The sequence below is a fragment of the Fringilla coelebs genome (genome assembly GCF_963513975.1).
Source record: "Fringilla coelebs genome assembly, chromosome: 7".
NCBI classification, from domain to species: domain Eukaryota; kingdom Metazoa; phylum Chordata; class Aves; order Passeriformes; family Fringillidae; genus Fringilla; species Fringilla coelebs.
In genome coordinates, this window is record NC_140035.1 from 30329626 (window position 1) to 30353338 (window position 23713).

Sequence of the window (23713 nt, forward strand, 5' to 3'; positions counted from 1 at the left end):
GCTCTGTGAAGCCACATTTGCAACCATGGATTTAAACCACACACCACTCTTTGAGCCACCTCCCAATTACAGAGCCCAAGTAAAATTTCAGAATAGTTTAAAAAGCAGTTATAAACCATGTGTTTCCAATTAGCTGATGAGTGCGTCAGCACTGTCAGTTACCGTACCTTATAATAAGCTCTCCTTTGATTTTTAGGTTTTCCTGGAGGAAGATGACATCCTCTCACCACAACAAACACAGAAATCCTTACTGGAGCTCTCTTTTAGCTAAGACTTAAGTATAGAAGCAATTTGAAACTGAAAGGCAGCCCACACCTAGCTCAGTCAGAAGGCTCTGCTTCTTTCTAGCACGGCCTCTTCAGCCACAAGCTCCAGACAGCCAGATCTGTCACAAAGCCCTAACCCAAAATCTTAACCAAGGGAAACAGCACAGCCCTCCAAGGGAGGCTTCCAAAGGGCTCTGGCACTTTTCAGCACCTCAACAGTGTTAAACACCTCTGTGTCTCTGGGGTCAGGAAGAGACAGGAGCCAGGGTCCCACCAGCTCACCCTGAAACAAGCAGCCAGTGCAGCATTTGAGCAGCCCAGATTGCACCCACCATTACAACAGCCATAAAAATCTCCTTCTTCTAAGTCAGAAATTCACTTCACAGCTTTTCTACCACCTTTTTCCTTCAAGCCAAACTCGCCAGGATCAGTATTTGCCAGATACTGGCACTTATTTGTGGTATCAATTTCATGCTTCCTTTCACTTTCCTTTGCAGTCTCAATTAAAAGTAACTCGTTAACACTATTTTAAATTCTCTCCAATTGCTCTTCTCCTGCCCTAACAGAGTCAATTCACTTATTCACCAGCTGTTGCTTTGATTCAGAGATCCTGGGTCCCCATTTCAGAACATCTTAATCTTGGCTATTGGCTGACAACTTGTTTGCTACTTTCAAAGGAAATGAGGAAAACCTCTCTCCCTGACTGTTCCAATTCCTCACCAAGCAGAGTCCTGGTACCAGGGTTCATTTCTGCCCAAACCTATCTAAAGACACTGGCAGGATGCTAAAGGCCAGTGCTGATCAAAAACAATATACCATGCTGGACTAAAAAGAATAGCAGTAATATGTTGAGACACGGTTCTTTCAGGAATACATACATTGTGCACGCACTTTTAATATAAATTTTACATAAAATGTAGTTTAATTGCTTCAAGTTTACTTAAGAGCATCATTTCAGTCCCTTCCTTCTCTTTTTGAATGCATAGAAGTGCTCAATAGCAGGGTAACAGCAAACAAATTATTTCTTTCTCTCATGACATGCAGTGGGAAAACATCAGAATGGCATTTTGCTTCAGTGTGAAAATCCTAACAACCTGAGCTAGGAAGAGTCAAAGCAGATTCTATAAAGTGCTTTGAGGCTTTATGTTGTAAATCATCACTATTTGCTATATATATTCCTCCACCCATTGAAGCTCAGTGGAAAATTCACCATTCAGGAAAAACAACTGCAAGAGATTATTTATAGCATTAGCTCATAGTGCAGAATCATTTAATTGCCCTAAGGATGAAGTGTGTCCTCCCATTTTCCATAATTACAAACTGTCTCATGTTGAGCACTTTGACACACTTGAAAAGAAAAGGTTGATTAGCCTGCCACTGGAGTGAATAAAGCAACAGCTGAATTGATGGAGCATCAGCTAGCATGGACCTTCACAGGCAAGCAGCTGCTCTTTCAAACATGCCAGTCAGGGAAAGAAAATAAAACAAATTCAAACACCAGGATAAAGAGGTGTGCTAAGACAGATGGAAAGCCTTTGCTCCTATTCATATCCTCCATTTTTATTTTCCTGGTGAGCACAGAAACCTGTTTTATCAGCAATACACTCAGCAGAAGGGCACCTCCTGCACAACCCTCCCCACTTTGTTATTCATGGAGCCACTGGGACATTATTAGGTGCAGAATAAAGCCCAAAGCTGTAAAAATCAGCCCACTGGATTTGTAAGAAGCAGCCATCATTGACAGGAGGGAAGGGACAGAGAAAAAGGGAGGGGGAACAGGACAAAGCCTCTCAATTTTCATGAGTAGGACACTTCAGTACACAGGCTGAGAGATTCATTTTCTGATAGACTGGGAATATAATATAAGCTCTGATGCTCATACATGCACTGCAGGTTTAGCAGAAGACTTGTCTCAGACCAATAAGCTGAGATCTGGACAAAAAAACAAAGGTTCTTGCTGAAAATCTTGTCTTTCTCAGACTGAGGCAGATCTAAGGTGTGTTCAAAGAACTTCAGCTCCAAAACCTCCCTACAGAGAGGTTCAGACAATGCCTCTTCCAAAATACTGTGCCTGCACAGCCTCCCAACTCACCAAAACCTGGTCCTTTTCCCCCTCACAGTATGGTACACATTTCCACTCTAAGGGAGGCTTTATCAATTTGATCACTTCCTTTTACTGTAAGTAAAAATAAATTAAAAAAATTTAAACCAACAGTGATCTTTCCCCAGCACTGTAGAGAAAAGCCAAAAATGCAGCAATTGATTTTCTGCCTATTTCAACAACATCCAAGACACCTTGTCAGAGCTCACATTAACACGATGGACAACAAGGAGTGCCTTTCACCAGGAGCCTGTGACCCAGCTGTTTCCTTATTCTCCTTCAACCAGGGCAAAACAGGATCTCTGCAGCTGAGGATGACCATGCCACTTGCCAGCCCAGACTACAAAATAAAGTCTCCCTGTGAGCTTCACCAAGCCTGACAAGCAGGGCCACATCCCATCCCAGAGCTGGGTGCTGTCAGCTGGCAGGGCAATACTCCCAGCAGAGATGGAGGAGGGTGGCCTGGGCAGAAATGCTGATGGCAAGCTCCTCATTTTTCTCCATGGACCTTCTGAAGCTTCCCAGTCCCCGAGGCTGGGCTTGTAAAATTTGGGATTTATTCCACTTCCCTGGTTCAAATGGAGCAGCAAGGGGTCAGACAGCTGAACAGAAAGGGAAGGCAGGAGCAAACTGATTTACCACGCTTGGCTTCTGCAAGAGTTTAACTAGAGGGCACAAAATTATTTAAAATCCCAGTTGACTGTTTCATCTGTGCAGAAGCAGAGTTGAATTGCACCTCTGAGCCTTTGCATATGTGGGGAAACGAAGGGCTGCTAGGACAGGGAGGAAAAAGGGAGCAGGAGAAAACAGTGATTCCCTTTCTGCACTGAAATACAGAGACTCTCAATATTTTCACAGAAAAATGAATTCGTTTCTGTACCTAATACAGAATGTGTGTGAAACTCAGGGAAGTTCACTTGCCAAACACACAAGTTCAGTTCAGCTTTGATCAAATTTTACATAAATGAAATCTTTTCCAGCAGAGTGAGAAATGCCTTTATTATGCTGCTACACCATGAGAATAACATGCTATCTGTAAACACCCCCCAAAAACCTGTAGCTCATCTTGTCTTAGCTGGCTACAAAGAAGACATTTTCCATCAAAATAAAACAATGCAAACCAACTATTCCTCATTTTTAAAACACAGATAGTGGTTAAAAAGGGGTCCTTAAAATTATTCATAGCTATTTCAGAAATAACAAGCCCAGATCACAGATTAATTTGGATACTTAGAAAACTCTATAATCCTATTAGAGGAACAATGATCATCACAACTTGTTTAGCCCTATACAGACAGGAATATAGAATGAATTGCTTTTCATCTTTCTTTTTCATTTATAAATAGGATGTATCTTTGGGCCTTACAGTGTGTGCTGTCCCCAGGCAGTGGCAGAGCACTGATTTGCTCTGTTCAAAAACTCCAGTGACGACTTCATCTCGCAAATGAAACCACAACAGGGCTGTGCTGGTTGTGGGGTTTTCCTGGAGCACTGAAGGGCAGAGTGCTGCTCTTATGATTCCACATGAAAAAATGTTCAGCAAATAGTGTTCCGTGTCTCTGCCTCAAAAACACATTCTCCTGCTTAGCAAATAGAAAATCCTGCTTTTTTTTCCTGTAGCCCTAGGAAGCATCCTGAAGTCAGAAGGCAGAAATAAATAATTTCCTCCTGATGCAGTGACAGCAGAGATACAGCAAGTCATGTTTTTGGAACCATGCAAGGTTTATTGATACCATGTGTTCATGCAGGGACTTCCCTCACTGCAAATAATTTTATTGCAGAACTATCAGTGCTTTCCAAACAAATTTGTTCTACTTTGCTAACTCGAGAGAGAAAAATAAACTTACTCCTTTATTCTAAAGTAAAGAAACACGTTCCAGTACTCAGGGAGAGAAAAACAGCGAAGTGAGGTGCACAGCTTCACATACTCACTGCACAGAAAGGGACATGTTTTAAAGAAATAATCCAGCACAAAAGTGAGAGCTACAACATCCCAAAAATTACATTGTGAGTTACTTCATCGCTCTGCCTGGTGAGACAGGTAAACAGATGTCAACACACTCCAGTGGGCTGCAACAGTTTGCCAGCAGAAAAAAATGCCAAGCATTCCACCAAATTCATACCATGGTACTGGAGAAATACAAGCAGAGAATCACAGGACTGGACTGGAAAGGACCCTAAGGATCATCTTGTTCCAACCCCTCTGCCATGGGCAGGGAGCAGGTTGCTCCAAACCCCATCCCAGCCTGGTCCTGAACATTTCCAGGGATGGGGCGGCCACAGCTTCTCTGGGCAACTGTTCCAGTCTCTCAACACCCTCTCAGTAAAGAATCTCTCCCTGATATCCAACCCAAACCTACTCTCAGCCTGAAGCCAGCCACCTCATGCTCTTGTCCAAAATTCCTCTGCCCACCTTTGTGTGGGCTGCAATTCTGTCACCCCAAAGCCTTCTCTTCTGCAGGCTGAACAACCCCAAATCTTGGCTCCCAGGAGAGGTGCTCCATCCCTCTGATCCTCTGGAGCCCTTCCATCAGGTCCCTCCCTGTGCTGGGAGCCCCGAGCTGGATGCAGCCCTGCAGGGATGCTCTCACCAGAGCAGGGCAGAGGGGCACTAGGAGAACTCTCACATCCTCAGACTGACTTGTAACCTAAACTAAGCTGCCAGTCACCAGATTTGCAATCCAGGCTCTGTAACAAAGGCTAGAATGCAGCTGCCCACAAGTTTATGGGAGACAACAGTGACAGAACTGCAAATAAAAGTAATTTGCTTATCTGGAAAACGTCTGAAAGGCAATGTCAACACTATGTAATTACATAGCTATGCTGCTACTCTGCTCAGAGGTGTTACTGAACCCTTTCTGATTTTGCAAGTAACTCTTAAGTTCTCTTAACAATCCAAGCAGTTTGTAAGAAGGCTTACACAACTTAATTTCTGCCTCCCAGCTCTCTTTTCCAAATAAAGTCCCTGCCATGAACCCCTGGGCAAAGCAGGCACTGAAGCTTATCTGAGCTGCTGAGAGCTTGTTAGCTCAGGTACAACACTGAGCTAACATGTCCATCTAGTCTATTAAATGCCATTTGCTCAAGTTTGTGAATGAGATTTGTGGACATATGTCCAAAATTATATTTCTATGAATGGTCAAAGCAAGAAATGAAAAGCCTCCTTCACACTGCTCAAACATGAGGCTCCAGTTCAGCCCACGTGGACTATTTCCAGTAACAATTTACTGCTTCCACGTCCTTGGTTGGAATGCTGATGCTCAAGGAGGATGGCAACTGCACATATTTGTTCTCATCCTCGCTACATCCTCGCTAAAAACCATCTTGGAGTAATTAAGACCAGTTGCAGCTTGAACTCCACAAGGTTTAGCAGCTAAAAATCATTTCTGCAGTATGTAATATGGAAACTGTACGGAAGAAAAAAGCAGATTTAAACTAATTTACTGAAATGACCACAATTAAACTGTCTTTGTAGTTCAGACCTTTGTTTGTAAACCCGAGTCCTAGCTCTCTTATCTATTCAAAACATAAGTACAAGATTATTCAGCGTGCTAGACTGTAAATATTAAGACTGTATTTCCTGATTCCTAACATGAAAAAGTTGATCCTTAATAACCCAAACTACATTAACCATGCTGCACCCAGAGCTGAATAAAACAGTGTCTTTTGCATAATGGTGTTGATAAAAAGAGATTGAATGGGAAATGATCTGCTGTTAATCTGAAATTTTACTAGTGTTTCTTCAAGGCTTTAAACATCAGCCTTGTTGATGCTGTATCGAAAATCACAACAAAGGCTCCTAGCAGAGCAGATGGGCATTTTCTAGTGGGCTCTAAATTGCTTAAAGGAAAGGAAAAAAAAAAAAGAAAAGAAGGAAAAAAAGACAACCATTAAACACAATGAGACACTTCCAGTGAAAGAACAACAGCTGTTCTCACTTGCAATTTGAAATCCCAGATCTTAAAGAGAGTACCAGGCTGCCAGTGCAGGACAGGCATAATGGAAATTCTGGTCCATGTATACACAGTGCATAAAATGGGATTTGTCTCCTTTTTGACAGGGCCTCTACCTGTCCTCACTTTTCAGACTGCATTTAAGAAAGGAAACACAGTAGTTTCTCCTTTTTAAGTATAACTCATTATTTTCAGTGTGCAAAAAGTCTCAAAATTCTAATGAAAGGAAAAATGAAGGTATTGAATGTTCTACTTCATGTGACAATATGAATTAGTTTTTAAAAAATCTCGGTATTTTATGTCCTAAAAATATCAATGGCATAATATAAATTCTAGACAGAAAAATCCAGTTCCAGGAAAATGAGAGAAATGGGATCTGGCAAAAAAGTCACCATTAGTTTAGACTGCTGAAGCATGTACACACTTCCCCAGCATTTATTCAAGCACTTTTTCTTTTTGCTTTTTTTTCTTAATTATCTTTGGTCTTAATTATCTTAACCCCTAATTATCTTAATAATCTAGCTGAGTTACAAACTTTTCTGTGCTTACAAACTACAACAAATACACTCACATGCAAGGGAAAAAAAAAAAAAGGGGGAGAGATTGCCAGAGACAACCAAAACCATTTGACTCTCCATCCCCAAGATGACTGAAGTCAAATGTGAAGTATGTTGTGTACAGGGGTACAAGTAAATATTTGAAAACAGTTCTGAAAACAAAGTTATTTTGTTGAGGCTCTAAGCCAGCAGTTAATTCATGAGGGATGCTCCAAGATTATTTTACTTGGTACACCATGACAACAATTATAGAGTTACAGAAGCATCTGGAACGGATCTCAAGTGTTTCCCTTAGAAACTCACCCTGTTTCAAAGGTACCCAAATTTTGCATCCCTCTCCCTCCAGAAGCCCAGTGGGCACCTGAGGGCTGGCCAGGAGCACACCCAGCTCTCCAAAGGAGACAGGGATGGATCAGCAGGCTCTCCTGCAGCCAGGGGGGTGCTGCCCCTCCGGAGCTGTGACTGCCAGCACTGCCAGCTGCCGTGGCTGGGGACACCCAAAGGGTTTGTGAGCCAGCAGAGCTGCTGCTTCTGGATGCTTCTGTGGTGGCAGAACGCACTGCTGCAGCTTCTGAGAGATGAGAGAGGGCGGGACCAGAGCAGCCAGCACTCTCCATCTTCTGGGGTATTTTGGGAGGCAGTTTTGCCTTGATGCTGTTTATAACCCCTGAGGTCTTTATATACACTGCTTCCTAGGCTGGGAAGTGTTTAAATGCCACAGGAGCACAGAAGTGCAGCCTGGCTCCAGGCAGGCTGTGTGCAAGCAGCCCTGCCAGCCCCAGCCCACCTGCACAAAGCTCTGCTGCTACACAGCACAGCCTGTTCCCAGCCTGGGCATCCCTTGTCCTGGACACCAACAGCAGAATGACAGCACCAGGGCCAAGCAAAAAAGGAATTTAAAGGGTCTTTTCATTTCTTAATTTAGACTGAGCTACTTAGAGGGCCAACAGAAAGGCTCGTTCCACCAAACTTTGGAATCCAGTCTAAATGTCACTCCAGCATATTCTGAAAATTGAACTTGAGCACAGCATTCATATACACACTGCTTTTTCAGGCTGTTTATACTTGTTGGGTGCATTTCTGGAGCTTCCTTACAACTGCACATCTTGCTATCAATCAGTTCCTGTATTATTCTGCATTATTAGAAAATTCCATGCAATCTAAAGCCAGCAGCAAACAAACAAATACTGTTCTTGTCAATAAGACTGTATGCAGCTCTGGAGCACTGGGGTGGGATGGCTGCAAGATGTGCTATCCCAACCCACTGAAACAGCCCTGCTCAAATTTCAGGAAGAGCTAAATTAGTTGCTGTATGTGGAAGAAACCCTGCTTTACACACCAAGCCTTCAAACTGGCCAAACGCCTCTTCAGAGCTCATTCCCTTCAGTATGGCCACATCCCTGCCTTCCTTAAAACTCTTGTTTCCTCAGAAGGACTTCTGAGGTCTCCAACCAAGTGCAAAACGTAGCAAACTCTGCATGCCATGATGGGTGTGGGAGAGCACTGCAGTAGAAGAGGCTCCTCTCAGGCACGAATTCCACCTGGCTCCTGAAGCAAGGGTGATGTCTCAGCCCCTTTCCCCCTCTGTGCCTGAGGGACTTGCATTCATGGGCACACCACCCCCAGCTCTGCCTCTCTACAGAGGTTAAGAGAATAATAAGTCTCACCCCTACCAAAGAAAGACTCCAAGGCTCTCTGCAGGGCTCCAGCCCCCTCTTCTCCTTTCATTCACTCCAAGCATGGGTTTAACAATCAGGTGCTCACAGAGCTCTCTACCTGCTACTTGTGATTTCCACCTGTCACAGATGCTCCCTCCCTGCCCAGTGGTCACCTGTGCCAACCAACCTCTGAAGGGAGCCTCTTCTCTCAGCCATAAATCTCTTCTGAAAGCAGAACTCTGCTGAGCCACATGGACAAGTCCAAAGACCGAGTCTCTGGAGGAGTCAGGAATTATCAGGGATGAGAACAAAATGTCTGTAAAATGGGATACTGCAAGGTGAAGACAACCACAGTGGGGTGGTTAAAAAGGAGGAAAAAAAGAAAAAGAAAGAAAATGAAGATTAGGAGAGTACAAACTGAAATGGAAATGTTAAAATAAACACACTGGGGTAATGAAGGACACTTAACTATGTCACAGCCTCTCATCCCACCATCAACTTCTTCAAGACAGCTACTGTGCATCTTACCACTCTGTTACCTATGGGTAAAAGCTTACTTTTACATACAGGTAAAACCTATCCTTCACATCCTTCACAGCTGGAGTTTTATCACACCCACCAGACAAAAATGTTTGCTTCACATCACAGAGGAAAAGGTTACTAAAACCTTGATGTTCCTGAAGACATCTGATCCTTTAACACCAGCAAAAAAAAAAAAAGAGCCAGAAGCAAAAATCTAACTTCTATATTCAGCATTTACATTGGCTCAAAAATGGAAAAGGAAACAGCCAATAGTATCCATTGTCAGAGTAACTGCAGATATCCACAGAATAATAATTGATCCCAAATAATTATCTACATGACAATAATTGAAGCGAGGAACATTAATAAATTCCTCATTATTGCATTTTTACAGGTATCACATTGGTATGTTTGTGCCCCCATATAAAGGCAAGCAGGTTTTCTAGAGTTGCCTGCAGAGATTTAAGTCTAAATTTTAAAGCTTTATATGCAAAACTATTTAGAAAATTTCAGAAATGTCGATTTAAATGAATCAATAATAAGCAAATAAAACATACTGCAAATTGCCAAAGTGAAATTAAGTAAGTGTGCAATAAAAGCCACCTCCATATTTCTAATGTCACCCTAAACACTTCAGTGCATAGCCAAAAAAAATGCACAGGGACTGAACTCTTATTTGAACGCAGCTGGACATTAGCAATACAGCTGCCACCTTCATGCTGTCCCTCAATTTAAAATAATCTGTAATTCTTTCAGAGCAAGCAGGTAGGGCTTCTCAGACTGTAAAAGGGAGCAAAAAGCCACGTGCCACCTTCCCTCCCAGGGACAGAGAGCTGCTAGTAGCCAGGAGACAAGGTTAAAACAGAAAATTCAAGAGAGCACCTACTCTCCAACCCCTAAATGCAAACCTGTCACTGGCAGGGAAGTGACAGAGCATGAGGGTTACAAGTATGTGGGATGATAATCTATTTGATTTCCCATTGCATTCACTTCAAAGATGCCAGCAGCTGCCTTTGTCACCAGGGAAAAACCAATGTAAAAGAGCAAGATAGACAGCTTGGTGTGCTCTCATGCCTAGCTCAGCCACAAGGTAAGCAAAGCAGCAATTACATCAACTGAAAGAGTAATTACATCAACTGAGAGAGCAGAACAGAAGTGTAAGAACTGCACAAATCAAGCAGCAAAACTGTTTGAACATTGAAATGTCATACTCTGCCCCGCCGAGTCAGAGACAAGTTTGATCCTGCCTTGCAGATAAAGACAAAACCAGCAAGATGAACAACATTAAAACAAAAACAACAAGCCAGCAATTAAAAAGCTTGGTAAACTTCCTATTACACCTATGCAAATAGCCACAGAACATGAAAACAAGCATTCCAGGAGAGGTAGAAAAATAACACTTCTATTACACGGTGCCACAGCAACAGCAGTGCACTCAGGGAGGAATGAACTATTAAAATAAAACCCTCTCTGATCAAATTTTATCAGCTGTTATGCTATCCCAAAATCACCTGACCAGAAGCTTTCTCTCAGCAATTCAGTTTGGCTGCCCATTTAAAGTGTGACCCTGGCCCTACCTCTAGTTTCCAGAGGTCATTTAAAAAAAAATAGAACAGAAAAACAAACCCAGTCCAAGCCCTGCAATTAAGTGTTAACTGGCGTCACTGAAAGCATCAGTCACTCTCACAGAGGCTCTTGAGGAAACACAGAGCAGAGGACGAGGTGTTCCCTCCCTCCTCTTTCAGATTAGGGCTAAGAAAACACCTGAACAGATCTTTCACCCCCCTACAGCCTGTTTCCTCCCTATGGATTTCCTTCCTGCCATCATAAACTCCTGTCTCTTTTCCCTTCTCCTTCCCTGTGCTGGCCAAGGCTGCTCTTTACCTGGGACAGCTGACATGCCCAAGCACACCCTCCTTACCCATCACACTGAGGAGCTCCAGCCTAGACAGAAGCTCACACAAAACTCATGGAAAAGCAATAAAACACGACTTTGGTTCTCCAGGAGCTTCCAGACAGAGCTGTCCCTGCAGAACATCCCATGGGAGATTGCTCTAGAGATGCTGACACTTAAATCTGGGCTTCCCAAACCTCCAAAACTGCAGATGTTGGAGAATTTGAGCTGTTATACCAACAGGAGATGAAAGACTTTTGGTGCCATATTGACCTGGTTTCTAAAGCAACCTCTAACCAAAACACTGCTAGAAATTTTGTTTTAATTAATTGCTTGCATTTTTCTAGCTAGCACTAGTACCAAAGTTACATGATTTTTACAACATAGATGCTGAAATAAGGAACACAGTATATTTAATTTTATTTCTAGACACACTTTCTAGGTTGGGTGCATCAGTTTCCTTCCAAACAGTCAAGAATTTTACTTTGCCCAGGATCACACAACAGAAGCCAAAAGTCTTTCCCAGTGGTCTTACCCCAAATCAATTCTTCTGAAGAGTCCATGGCTCAACAGAGATTTGCACATCAAAGAAAACTAAGTATGTACATTTCCACAAATCAACGGGGGCTTTTTACCCCCGTGGCAGAACAAACACCACAAATTGCAGTTTGTCTCACAGCATCTCCTCATTAAAGCTCCTGAGCAGCTAAAAAAGAGCCACCTTGAAGATTGCAAGGTCTCTGTGGAAGTGCAGCACCCTCCCTAGACACCCTGAACCCTGCTTTTAGCAGTGACCTACTGCTGCCAGAGCAGTCAACCCTGGAATTAGCCGCAAGCTCCAAGGATGGGATGATGCCAGCTCCATCCCTAGGTCTGTCAGCCCTCAGTCTGTCCTGACCAGCAGGGCAGGCAAGCATAGTGAACAGCACCAGTCTGGCTCCAAGCCACCCTGCCAGCTGCACTCATGATCCATTACCCAGCACCCAAGGACCGTGTTTGCAGAGTGGACAACTGGACTGGCACAAATCCTTAGGCACAGCACTCCACACTCCACACTCCAGGGGATGGGAGGTGGTTTAGCCTTGCCAGAGATGTCATAAGGCAGCCCACACAGCACTTATTTCATACACCTACCATGCTGCCCAAATATCTCTTGAAGATGGTGAGAATTTTACCAATTTTAGCAGAGCCAAAAGAGACTCTCTGGATTCTGCAGCTCCCATAAGCATCTAGAGACAGGTGGGAAGGGATGCAAGGTCACCATAAGGTAAGATCATTTTGTATTTCTACAGTTTGCAAATGATGTATCAGTAATAGAAACAAAGATTATTTCCTTATCCCATATCTTTAAAGATATTTTGTCCACTACTGACACTTAGGCATCAGAAGACAAAAGTCTCACACAGAAACAACACAAAATAAAGAAAATCTGTGAAGAGATCATATCTGTCCAAAACAAATTAGGCTTACACTTTTCTTGACTAGAGACTATCAAAATTTGCAAGGAAAACATATTACTATCAAGCAATTGAGATCTCATGACAGAAATTAAAGCCAATATTTTCTCACTTCAGTCTCTTGCTCTCAAAGTAGATTTCTAGTGCTTGGGCTCCAGAAGTCCTTGCTGTCAGGTGGGAGCCTGACCACACAATTATTGTCATTAGTGGTGAATGATGTTTATGAAATACTTTTCTACCAAGTTCAGACTCTCATAATACACACAAGAGTGACTCTTGACCATTTCTGTTCTGAACAACCATCTCTCAAGAGAGACAGAAAAACGTGGAGATCAATATATTACTATGTACTTGATTTAAGGTGCAACCAAGCACATACACTGACTTTCAGAATGTCAGACAAACTTCAACTCACGGGTTTTATTTTTAAAATACTCCATCATTTGACAGCAAATTTTATGCAGCTGAACAAAATTAGCAGAGCAGAAAGTTCTTTTAGCAAGGAGCTGTGTCAATTTAGCAAGCGATTGGGCTTGCTAAACAACAGCGAAGAAAGAAAACCTGAATTTAGCCAGAGCTCAGAACCAAGAGGTCCAAGAACTACCAGAAGGTTATTTGATCTGATTATTGGGCTGCTTGCATTTCAGACTATGCTTCTGGGAGAGTGACAGATGAAGTGTTAGGGCAAAAAAAATTAATCAGTTAACTAAATAACTTCCAGAACACTTTGCACACATAATTTTCATTTAACCTAAAAGTTAACCCCGAGGGAAGATGTATAAATGTATGGCCCTGTTAGGCACTTATCTGGCCACTGACTGACCACCAAGTCAGTCTGCTGAACCTGTGGCTGAAGGGTCAGGTGCAATCACTCCTTCCCAGCTCACACTGAGGGGAGGAACAGCTGGCTCCAGCCCCACCTGTGAAACTGGCAAGGTAAAATGATCACTGCAACATGCAGACCTTGAAGACCATGTAGCTTACCCTCAGCCACACCACCTTGTCCTATTATTCATCCTATTTTAGTCTTAAAGTTGGCATTCTACATTCAGAGTGCTCTGCTGTCCTTTATGAATGAGCTCATCTCCAGCCAACACAGAGAAGACCAAGCTTTAATTTTCCTACAGTTACCATTCAGACACATCCAACACGTTTCTGCATTCATCATGAGAGGGTTTGGGGGTTTTTTTTGTCTGCATTGCACAGAGATAAATTGAGAGTTTCAGATATCAAAAGTAACACGATATGATTCAAACATTTTGAACACCTCGAGGCTCCCAGGAGGCATCTGGACTTTGAGAGAAGCAGATTTCCTTGCAAACAGACTGCTGACTTCACAGTGCTGTAATACTGGCTACTGCTAACAGTTAGGGAGGAGGGTTCTGAAATGCACATACCAGGGCCTAAGTGCATGAAAGAAAAAGAGTAACTCATTTTAACTTCACTTTAAAATATGGCTGAGCTAATAAAAATGCATTTTGGGGGAGTGGTGGTGGTGTGATTTTCATTTTGGTTGCTTTAATCAACAGATCTGAGGAGAGAGACAGCTGGTACCATCTGTTCCCAGACAGAATGAAAACTAAAGTTTTTTTGCTGTACTTACATGTGAGGACTGAGTTCATAAAAGTTTCGGTTTCTGTACTCTTCCACTTTCTCTGGAGTATAAATGGGTAGAGATCTGTAGGGGTTTATTGATATCACCACACTGCCAATGTACGTCTGTTGAAGAAAAAGAGAAAATTATTGTGGGTTTTTCTTTCTGACATACTTTTGCTGCTTCTATATTATTTGCCCATTTAATAAGTTTGTGGAAACAAACAAACAAAGAAAAAAAAAAGGCCTAATTGTAGCAATGAATAAATATGTCCACACTTTCCAAAACACCTTTTGGATACCCTCTCTGTTGGGTCCCAAGTAGCTATTTCTGCATAACTGAAAGCCTCTTATGAACATTTTCTAAAAGAAAGCCCATACCATATTTCTGTGACTAATTCAGTGGGGGAGGGAAAGGCAGAAGAACACAGATGTTCATGAAGAACTGACTCCATCTGCATGGCAAATGTCACACGAGCTCTGCTGCAGCCCTTGGCCACTCACACCAGACCCCAAAAGGCAAGGCTGGCACTGGACCGTGCCCCTCTTCCCAAGGAGGAACTTGATGTCACCCTGTCAAAGCCTCAGGCACAGCAGAAGCCTGAAGGGAACAGCCTTGGACAGGTCTCTGCCAAAGGAGGGATTAGCTGTCGGGGTTCAAGCCAGACAAAAGTGACGTGCCATTTTTATTTCCAGGTTCTAAACACACTCACCACCGCCCTTGGGAAGGAAAGGCAGAAATGGGTGGGTTCACTGCTGGCCCCAAGGAAGACCAGTTCTGCACACCATGACTCCCATGTCTGCTCATGTCACCATGAACTGGAATCCTTGAGCCTACTGTCAAATATCCCACAGCTTTCTGTGCCTCCTCCAGCTCCAGGGGCTGCAGGCAAATTCACTGAGCAGCAAAAAACACCCAAACCCCATTCCATCCTGCCTGCAGCTGCTGACCAAAGATTAATAAAAACCCCAAGTGTTTGGTATCTCTTTCCACAACTGTGAAACAAATAAATAACACCTGATGAAACATGGTTTTTGCAGTAACCAGTGCTCCCTGGGAGGTGTATATGCTCTACACAAAGCCACAGGTTCCCATTACTTGGATTACATTTGCAGTAACTACAAAAGAAAAATAAAACCAGTATTTTTTTTAAATGTGCTATGATTCTAAAGAGCTTCTGTGCAGCGATATCTCAGCACCTGACAATCAGTATTTGGATTTCTCCCCACAAGGTTTCTTAGGGAAAATACTGTAATTTGCACTTGAAATGGGAGGAGAGGCATGAGGAGCCCAAGCTACTGACCAAGCATGTCCAGTACATCACAGCCAGGGCTGAAATCAAAAATGAAAAATATTAATTGTTGACACCCTTGCAGATCTAACTTACATGCCTAAAGCAATTTCCTGCTAAATGCTGCTAAATCTGGTCCTAAGCAGAAAGCCAGGAGAGGAATATTTCCCATTTTCCATTGCACACATATGCACAGGCAAGCTGTGAACTCACATGGCATCTTCTGTCCCAAACTGAGTGGAATAAACCAGACTGCAGTGATAAAACAAGAGGCATGAGGCCTCCAGAGACTCTCACAGCTCATCTTTGCAGTGTTTCCTACTCCTGGGATGGATCAGAAGCAGCCAAAAAAATTAAGAGTTTTGCTCCTTTCAAGCACACATCGCAGTGTGTGCTTATATAAATGTTCTTCAAATAAAGAAAAAATTGTTCTAGTTTTGTGGTCATCCTCCCTCTATGGAGGAAATAATTTTCCAGCTATGCCTAATCTCTTTGGCTGAACAAGATGGAAATGCTAAAATTGCCTTTCTACAGAGTTTACTTTGCTCTCTCTCAACACATGTGGCCTTGGCAATTTGGAAGTCTACAGATTCCTGGCAAGGCTAACAGATGCCCAAGAGTAAGAAGCTTTCTAGACTTCCCAAGTGCACAGACAGCCCAGTTAGGACTCTTCTCTGATAAAACAATAATAAATTGTTTCCTCCTAAATCTTAGGAATTTGTGAGCTCAGCCTGTTGTGAAACCAGTGTTGTAAAGTATCAGCAGAAAAGAGATGAAGGCCAAATCTCAAACGTTATACTTTGAAACATGAATTCTTTGGAACACAAAGATTGTCCCTATTCTGCTATCATAATAGCATACAATTTAATTGCTAAGTTCCTTGAAGTACCCTGGGACTTCAAGATAAAGAAAGATTACTGAAAGTGAAAACCTTGATTTTCAATTTTGAACACAGGCATTTAAATGAGATTTATTTAGAACCATGTCTTCATAGCTAAGTGCTGCTTGGACAATGTATTTTGGGAATTCAAGTCAGCTGCCAGATATGAACAAATACAGGCCATTTCCTAAAATACTAGTATTTCAAAAGGTCAAATGGCTATATTGAAACAAAGACATAGCCCAATCCATTTTGAACACCAAGCCAAAGTGTGCCAAGAAGTCATTGGGTTTGTTGCAAAGCTGCTTACAAGAACTAATACATTTCCTCTTCTGAAAATGCCAATCTCTCAAAGCTGGTGCCTAATAGCTACTTGCTGCTGGTGGTCTGTGAGATTGCACATAACAGGGATAAGCAGATCCGGAAAATAGCTTTCCCACATAACATCTGTCTTCCCACCAGAGCTCTATTATAAACAAACAAAATAAATGGCTTAAATCCTCGAGCAGTGACAAGCACAGAAACATTCCAGTGCTGAAAGCAGAACGCCCAAGAGTAGTGGGAGACCATACCACAGCACCCCAGGGACAGAAGAGATTCTTGAATTTCCCTGCTTAAGGAGAAAAATGAACAAAGAAGCGTGGCCTCATGATGATGGATGCACAGAATGCAATCAGGAGATTTGATTTCTTTCTAGGTTTGACATGGTCTCCTTGTGCAAGTTTGGATGAGATCTGCTGTCTCCTGAAGTTTTGCTAACTAGACTCCTGATAGCACTCCTTCCTCCCAGCTTCTAATTCAATGTGACTCACAGAGGTGCATTCTGTGTTTGCTCAGAAGGCAAAGCCAAAGGACCCTCACTCGTCATTTCTCAGCGCATCCCTCATGTGGCCTGGCAACACTGCTTCAGAACAGAGCATTCAAATTTCTGCCAGCTTAAATGACAACAAACTCTGCACTCTCCACCAAAACAACACACACAACTCATCCCTGTCCAGATAAGGCGTTAACACCTCAAGTGGGAAGAAAATTCCAAATTCCAATTCAACTGGAAAAGCTGTTAATGTTTGGTAGACATCCTTCTAAATACTGGTCCAGATGCAGTGACCAGGACTCTCTGATGTCCCACTTCCATTTTAGTGCTACTTCAGGTTTACAGGGACCATGCAAGGCCTTCTGAGCCTTTCTCACCCAAGCAGACTGGCTTCAACAAAAGCCTCAAACAGCAAGGTGATAACAAGGCTCTTGCTGCTTGTGAGAAACGCACAGGCAGCAGCCTCTTCCCAGTCAAGTTATTGCTGTAAACTGGACATTTCCAGCCCAGAGGCTGCAGAAACCTTTCAGTGAAAGGGCCCCAAACACCTCTGCTGCCAGGGTGCACAGCAAAGTCTGGTACCCAGGATAGAGGCAGTGCAGGCTGACTCAAGAAGGGCATCCTTTAGAAGAGCTCTAGTCCAACGAGCAGGAGAATATGTCACACCCTGGGACACAGTATATTAATAAAGCTGGTTTTCCTCCTGTCCAAGTTAGACTGGCAATGCCCCAAGGGCCAGAGGAGAGGAGATTCCATCTGCAGAAGCCAGGGAATGCTACTGACACCAGTCGAGGCAGCAGCACAGAAGTTGTCCAGCTGGGGCTGTTGTCAAAGCCCCCCCCTGTATCCTTAAAGGCTTTTCTGGATCCGTGGCAATCTCTGCAAAGCAACCTTCTGCAGAGGTTAAAATCATTAAACATCCATGTGGATTTGTGGCAAGCCTTTTGGAATTGTACCCTACATCCCTTTTGCTAGAAACAAACCCTTACAGCTCCTTACCCTCCTGCAGCCTGTGACAGCCCAGAGAAATTGCTGCTGCACACAAGTGAGTCCTGCTGTAAAGTGCCCCAACTGCAAATGCACCTGGCAAGTGCACCAATTCCCAGGGGGCAACAAGGCTTCTCTCTGCTAATTTAATTTGTTAAACTTCGGAGCACAGAAACAGGAAACAAAGAAATTTTAGTAAAATAAGATTGCTAGTTTGGATTCTTCCATTTTATGCAAGCCAATTTTAATACTCCAGACATATATAATGCACATTCCTTTAGAAATGGCTAGGCTCAAATAATCATTTGGCTCCTAGATCTTTGAAGAGTTTCAGATCATGCCACCAAAACAACTCATTGAAATGGGAGAAAAAGTAGGATCAAAGAAAAGTGCCACTAGGTTTTATTGGAATTAATCCAAAACCAAGGCTTGCCCAGCACTGTTTTCATTGTGGTGGAGGAGAGTTGTGTTTTGGTTTTCGGGTGCTTTTTTTTTAATGTGACACATGAAAATTATCTTTCTAATGTAATACTCATTTTCCTTTGTATTTGCCTGCCCTACTGCAGTTCTGCATGTTGCCAACTCATAAGCACGTGTGCCACTGCATGTTCAGAGCAGCTGAGGCCAAGAAGATGGCAGAGGAAGCCTGTACTTGCATGTTCTGACTGTTTTGAGCTGGGCAACAACTTTAAAACTACAACTTCATAATGAAATTTCCCATTTTAATAAGCATTACCAGCTAGATCAATACTGTATTAAAATATCACCTATTATTTGAACAATCATGTTGTGAGCTCAAATTTGTGGTTGGCCATAACAAAATAGCTAAATGCACCATGCCTCTGGTCCATTGGGGTTTTTTTCAGGTTGGAAGCACAAAGTTACAAGAGATGATGCTTGAAAAGAGTAAGGAAGAGAGCAACATCAAGACTAAAAGCAAAACCCCCTGAGCCCATTGCTGTTTCTGGGGCTTTGATTTACTCCACTCCTGTGTATGGCAATGGAGGTGTTTGTATTGCTTGGTGGAGAGGGATGGGCAGGGTACTTGAGAAAGACAAATAAACAAACAAACAGAGGTGGATTTCATCCTGTAACACTCCAGGGTTTGCCGGCACCGTTCCACAGCAGCACATACAAAAATAAACTCCACCTGTGAGCTTATTTTGAGCAGCTGCACTTCAGGTTGAAACAATGCTGGGCCAACACTACTTGTGCTTCAGTGAGCTGGGAGCTTGAGCAGGGAAATGTATCACTGGACTTCTGAACAAGCACAGGCTATTCTCCATGATGATGAAAACCCTCTTGCTCAAGACCACATTCCTGGAAACAGCATTTTAGTCCCAGAAATACAGTGGACAAAGTCTGTATGTTGTAATAGAAAAAAACCCCAATCCTGGTAAACTACTCTATGTGCTTAATGCAGTTATTAACCAGGAGAGGCAGCCCTGTAAATCCTGCATGGGACAGTAAAGCCTGTAACATAAACCTACCCAGAAGAGCAGTGGATGAGGTCCTGAAGGGATGAGAAGGTAAAAACCATCAAGGAAAATAAGAAAGTGAGGAGACAAAACAACAGTCCTGTACAAAGTACATTAATGGCTGAAATAGTGACTCAAGAAACAAAGCTCAAAGAGGTCACACAAAGGCAGAAGCCTACATGTGCATCCCAGAGCAAACAGTGACAATACAATGACAATACCTAAGTCACAGAGGATAACCACACCACTAAAATATCCTTCAACACGGGCTTGATCCTGCAAGCCACTGTGCCAGCAGCAGCAGCCTGGACAAGCTGTGGGCAGCCAGCACTGGCCAGGACGAAGCCCTGAACTGCACTGCAAGCTGTTTGGGATCCAAGCCCTGCAGGAAGAGCAGCTGGTTTGCCAGGAGACACCCACACTGCAAGTCGGAGCGAGCGCGCGGAGCGGACACGCGAGCGCCGGCGATCGGGTTTCGCTTCTGAGCTTCTCGAGGGCACAGAAATCTCTGCCCTGCTCAGAGAACATTGCTGCCAACCTCAGTGCCATTATGACAGACTCCAGTGGTGGTGTTAATGAAGCAGGCTGATCCCCTCTGCTGGGCTCCTCTCTGGCTACACTGGGATGATTTATACAGAGTCACTACATGGGATACAAACACAGGCAAAACCTGAAAATAAGCACCAACTCAAAGGTGGCATGAGGAATCTTCAAGACAGTGTTTAAACACCCCCAAACATCAGTGCTTGCCCACTTTTCAAAAGAGAAAGACTTGTTTTCACAAGCAGACAGTAGCTGGAGATTGGATAGGTCTGTGCCAAGAAACCGCTGGTGAAAACATTAGTGAGAGCATTCATTCCAAAATGTTCCATTATTTCTGTATGAATGAAAGGTGGGGGGAGAGAAGGAACTTTCTGCCCTCTGGCAGCCAAGGCTATCCAATGCTCTTCAGGGTGAAAGCCATGTTTTTACAGCCCTTGGACACTTTTGCTTCTATTTCTTCATTTGTCAGTCCTTCATTAATCTTCCTTTAGTGTTTTGGTTTCAGATAACATGCACTGAAACCATCAATAAATGCCCCAGACGTCATCATCGCCTTAGTGAAGAAATACACAGTATTTTGAGGCAAAGCTTACGCTGTAACTAGAGCCATTTCCTACACTTTCTCCTCTCTTTTGTCAAAGTATCACATCAGAGCCAAAAAAGAAAGATGTGTAGGGGAGGAGAGGACCCCTACACACAGCCCACCAAATGCATTCAGTTTTCTCTGATCCTTATTACTGTTTTCTTACTCCTTCATGCAAATACTGCAGGGAGCCCTACAAGCAGTGCCTCAAACACGAGGCACACAATCGTGGGAGCCCTACAAAAAGGAAAGGAAACAAAGCACTGCCTTGAGATAAATAACTCTCCTCCCACAAAGCACTTCAAGGTAAAAAGCAGCCAACCTGCTGTGAAAATCTTTACTCCTGACTCTGGGCAAGTTATGAAGTTTGTTTTGCTGGAGCAGGCTGATGTGAAGGGCCAGAGGACCCACAGGATTTTTATCTAGATAACAAAGCAAAGCAAGATTTGCAGGGAGGCAGAATACTTCTTAGGCCACAAGCTATCACAGAAGAGATGTGCCTTGGGCACAGAAGCCTTTCTTCACATCTGAAGAAGCAGCAGGCTTCAAGGTCCTAGCCTGTGGCAGCTGCAACAATATTATTACTACAGCTCAGAAACTTCCCTCAAAGGGCAGAACTGCTGAGGCACTGATGGGAAAATTGCTCAAATCGACACAGGCAATCCCCAAGGGAGGAAGAGAAGATGGGAGGAAGCTCAGGTTCCCTGGGCTCCCATCACAGGCGGATGGATGGCTGCTCTGATCCACTCTCAAACCATCTGCCTTTAAGAAGCTGGACAGCCACCACACCTGCCCCTCCTCAAACTCCCAAAGGGAGACCAGCAGCCCAGGATGGACCAGCTGGATGAACACGAGTAAATATGTGACAGTACAAGAGAGCAGGGTCAGATCTGGCAGGAGGAAGACTCTCGTGCTGTTGCTGCAGGAGCAGCAGAGCACAGTCCTGCCACCAGCCAGCACACACGCAGCTGTGACGTACCCAAAATCCACAGGGACAACAACCCTCTTTAAAACCCAGCCAAGGACCCCAGCTGGCCCCAGCAACAACATTTTAAAGGTGAACACGATCATGCTGGCATCAGGAGGCAATGAAACTGAGAATAAAATTGAATTTCAACAGTCACACAGTTACTACTACCACGGAGATCTTCCCAGCAAGCTGCATTTGTGTTCCCCAACACCACAAGACTCTCTTCTGCACAGGATCAATGGGATGGTCACACAAGGCTGATGCAAACCAGGACAATTGGTCTCATTGACATAAATGAGTTCCCTACCCTGTTCTTGCAAATGCAGCATTTGGAATACCAGGTAGGAGTGCAGCAGGAACAAAGCCACTGTGCTTGACAACAATTCAGTGAAGTCCTGAACAATCCAAGGTAGCTGAAAATGGGATGAATCAATAGTATAGACAGACACAATGGAGTGAAGGCAAGTCAAAACCAAAATGGTCAACCCCAAAATATTAAAGCAATCGAGATCAACAGGAAGCAGCTCAGTCTCTGAAACAAGCACACGACAACAGCCGTGCCAGCAGAAGGCAGCCACAAGGATGGTACCTCAAACAGATAAAACAGAGTTATTACCCTGGAATGCCAAATATTTAATGTTTCAGTGATAAAACAACAAATGTTCAGTAACATAAGACTGCTGCTGCCCAAAGCAGCCCACAAACTCCACGCACCAGAAAATACAAATTAAACGCTGACATCAGAGAAAGATGCTGTTTTGTTGTAAGGACAAAAAGCAAACAAACATTTTCTTGTAAGGAACAAAATGTTGACCTCTGCAAATTTGGGAAGACTTCAAGAAACAACATAACTGTGGGGAAAAATGTGCAGGGCAGCAGAATAAAGCCATATCTGACCTCTAAAGGCTGACTCCTGTGAGCCTACGCAGCTCCACTCCCCTCCAGACTCCTCACACCTCCCTTGACACTTCACAACAAACCCAGCATAAAAATAAGTTTCAGACCCATGCAAATACTACATTTTATCCAAAATCTCTACCATTCATGAGTCACTGCAAATGCATATACAGACAGATGTCCCCTCCCATTTGTCAGCATCCCAAACTGCAAAGGAAAAATAATTGCTGAATCGGATTGGGCGAGCATATTTCAGCCAACTTAGGAAAAAAAAAAACAAACCTTAAGAGAGGGAGTTCAACAGAACGAGTAAAAAATTCATCAGTCACACACAAACTGAATTTTATGAATGTATTTAAAGTTTTCCATGCGGTCTGCAGGTCACACATCTTAACCACACAAACTGCTCCCTGAAACCTTCAAATAATCAACATTGTGGGATTCTTTCCTACTTGCTAATGCATTGCCCATGAGCCACATTTTACTTCATAAAGTTAACCAAAGACTCCCACGGGCTTTTGTTACCAACAGTTACAGAAAAGAGCTTTTGTGGAACAGCAATGCAAATTTTATCAATGTAAAGTTTAAGAGTTGCAAAAACAATATAATAAACAATTACAGCTTTCTAATGAGATTTTTCTTGGTCAGACATACCTCAGACATTTCCAGACATGACTAAACTCTAAGATTCCCATTTCCAATTAACACATGCGTGTTACCCAACAAACCCTCCCCCTCCCAAAGCCACTCAGCGTGAGATTACTGCAGAATCTGATGGTCTTTAGTAGAATATTTGGCCCAACTCCAGCTCCACCAGCCTTCATGCTTATTTTTACAGGCACAGCCTCCAGCTTTGCGCTCTAGCGTGTAACACAACACCCAAGTCTATTAAACTTCCCACCAAATACACATAAAATTGAACAACAGGCAATCAGGCCACAGTCTGCTCCCTCACTCTTAGGAGGGAGCTCCTTGCCATGTTTGCACCATGGCATGAAACTTTGCCAATGTTCTTGAAGGGCTTACCGTGCCTGGGATGATGCAAAAGGGCCATCAGAGGGTCCAGAGCTAAATGCTTTTGCAACGGGAGCTCTGGTGGAGCAGATCCAGAGTTTCAAAGGGGCAGATGGAGCTGGCACTAGGATCTCCAACATCAAACATAAAAACTGTGAAAAGGCAAAAAATCTTCCAGTGGAATGAGCCCAACCCTCTTGTCATCTTTGGCTATGGGGAGGGGAGAGGTTTGGCATTGCTCACTGATGGCTCGA

The 23713-nt window shown here is 43.4% G+C and overlaps 1 protein-coding gene across 3 annotated transcripts in view; it reads right to left on the bottom strand.

The window, feature by feature from the left end:
• MYO1B (myosin IB) overlaps positions 1–23713 on the bottom strand; it is a 101889-nt gene that overhangs the window by 60093 nt on the left and 18083 nt on the right. For all 3 annotated transcript variants that reach the window (XM_084208913.1, XM_084208912.1, XM_084208911.1), the window contains exon 3: positions 14012–14127. In XM_084208913.1, the coding sequence (XP_084065039.1) occupies positions 14012–14127 (116 nt within the window). The remainder of the gene's footprint in view (positions 1–14011; positions 14128–23713) is intronic.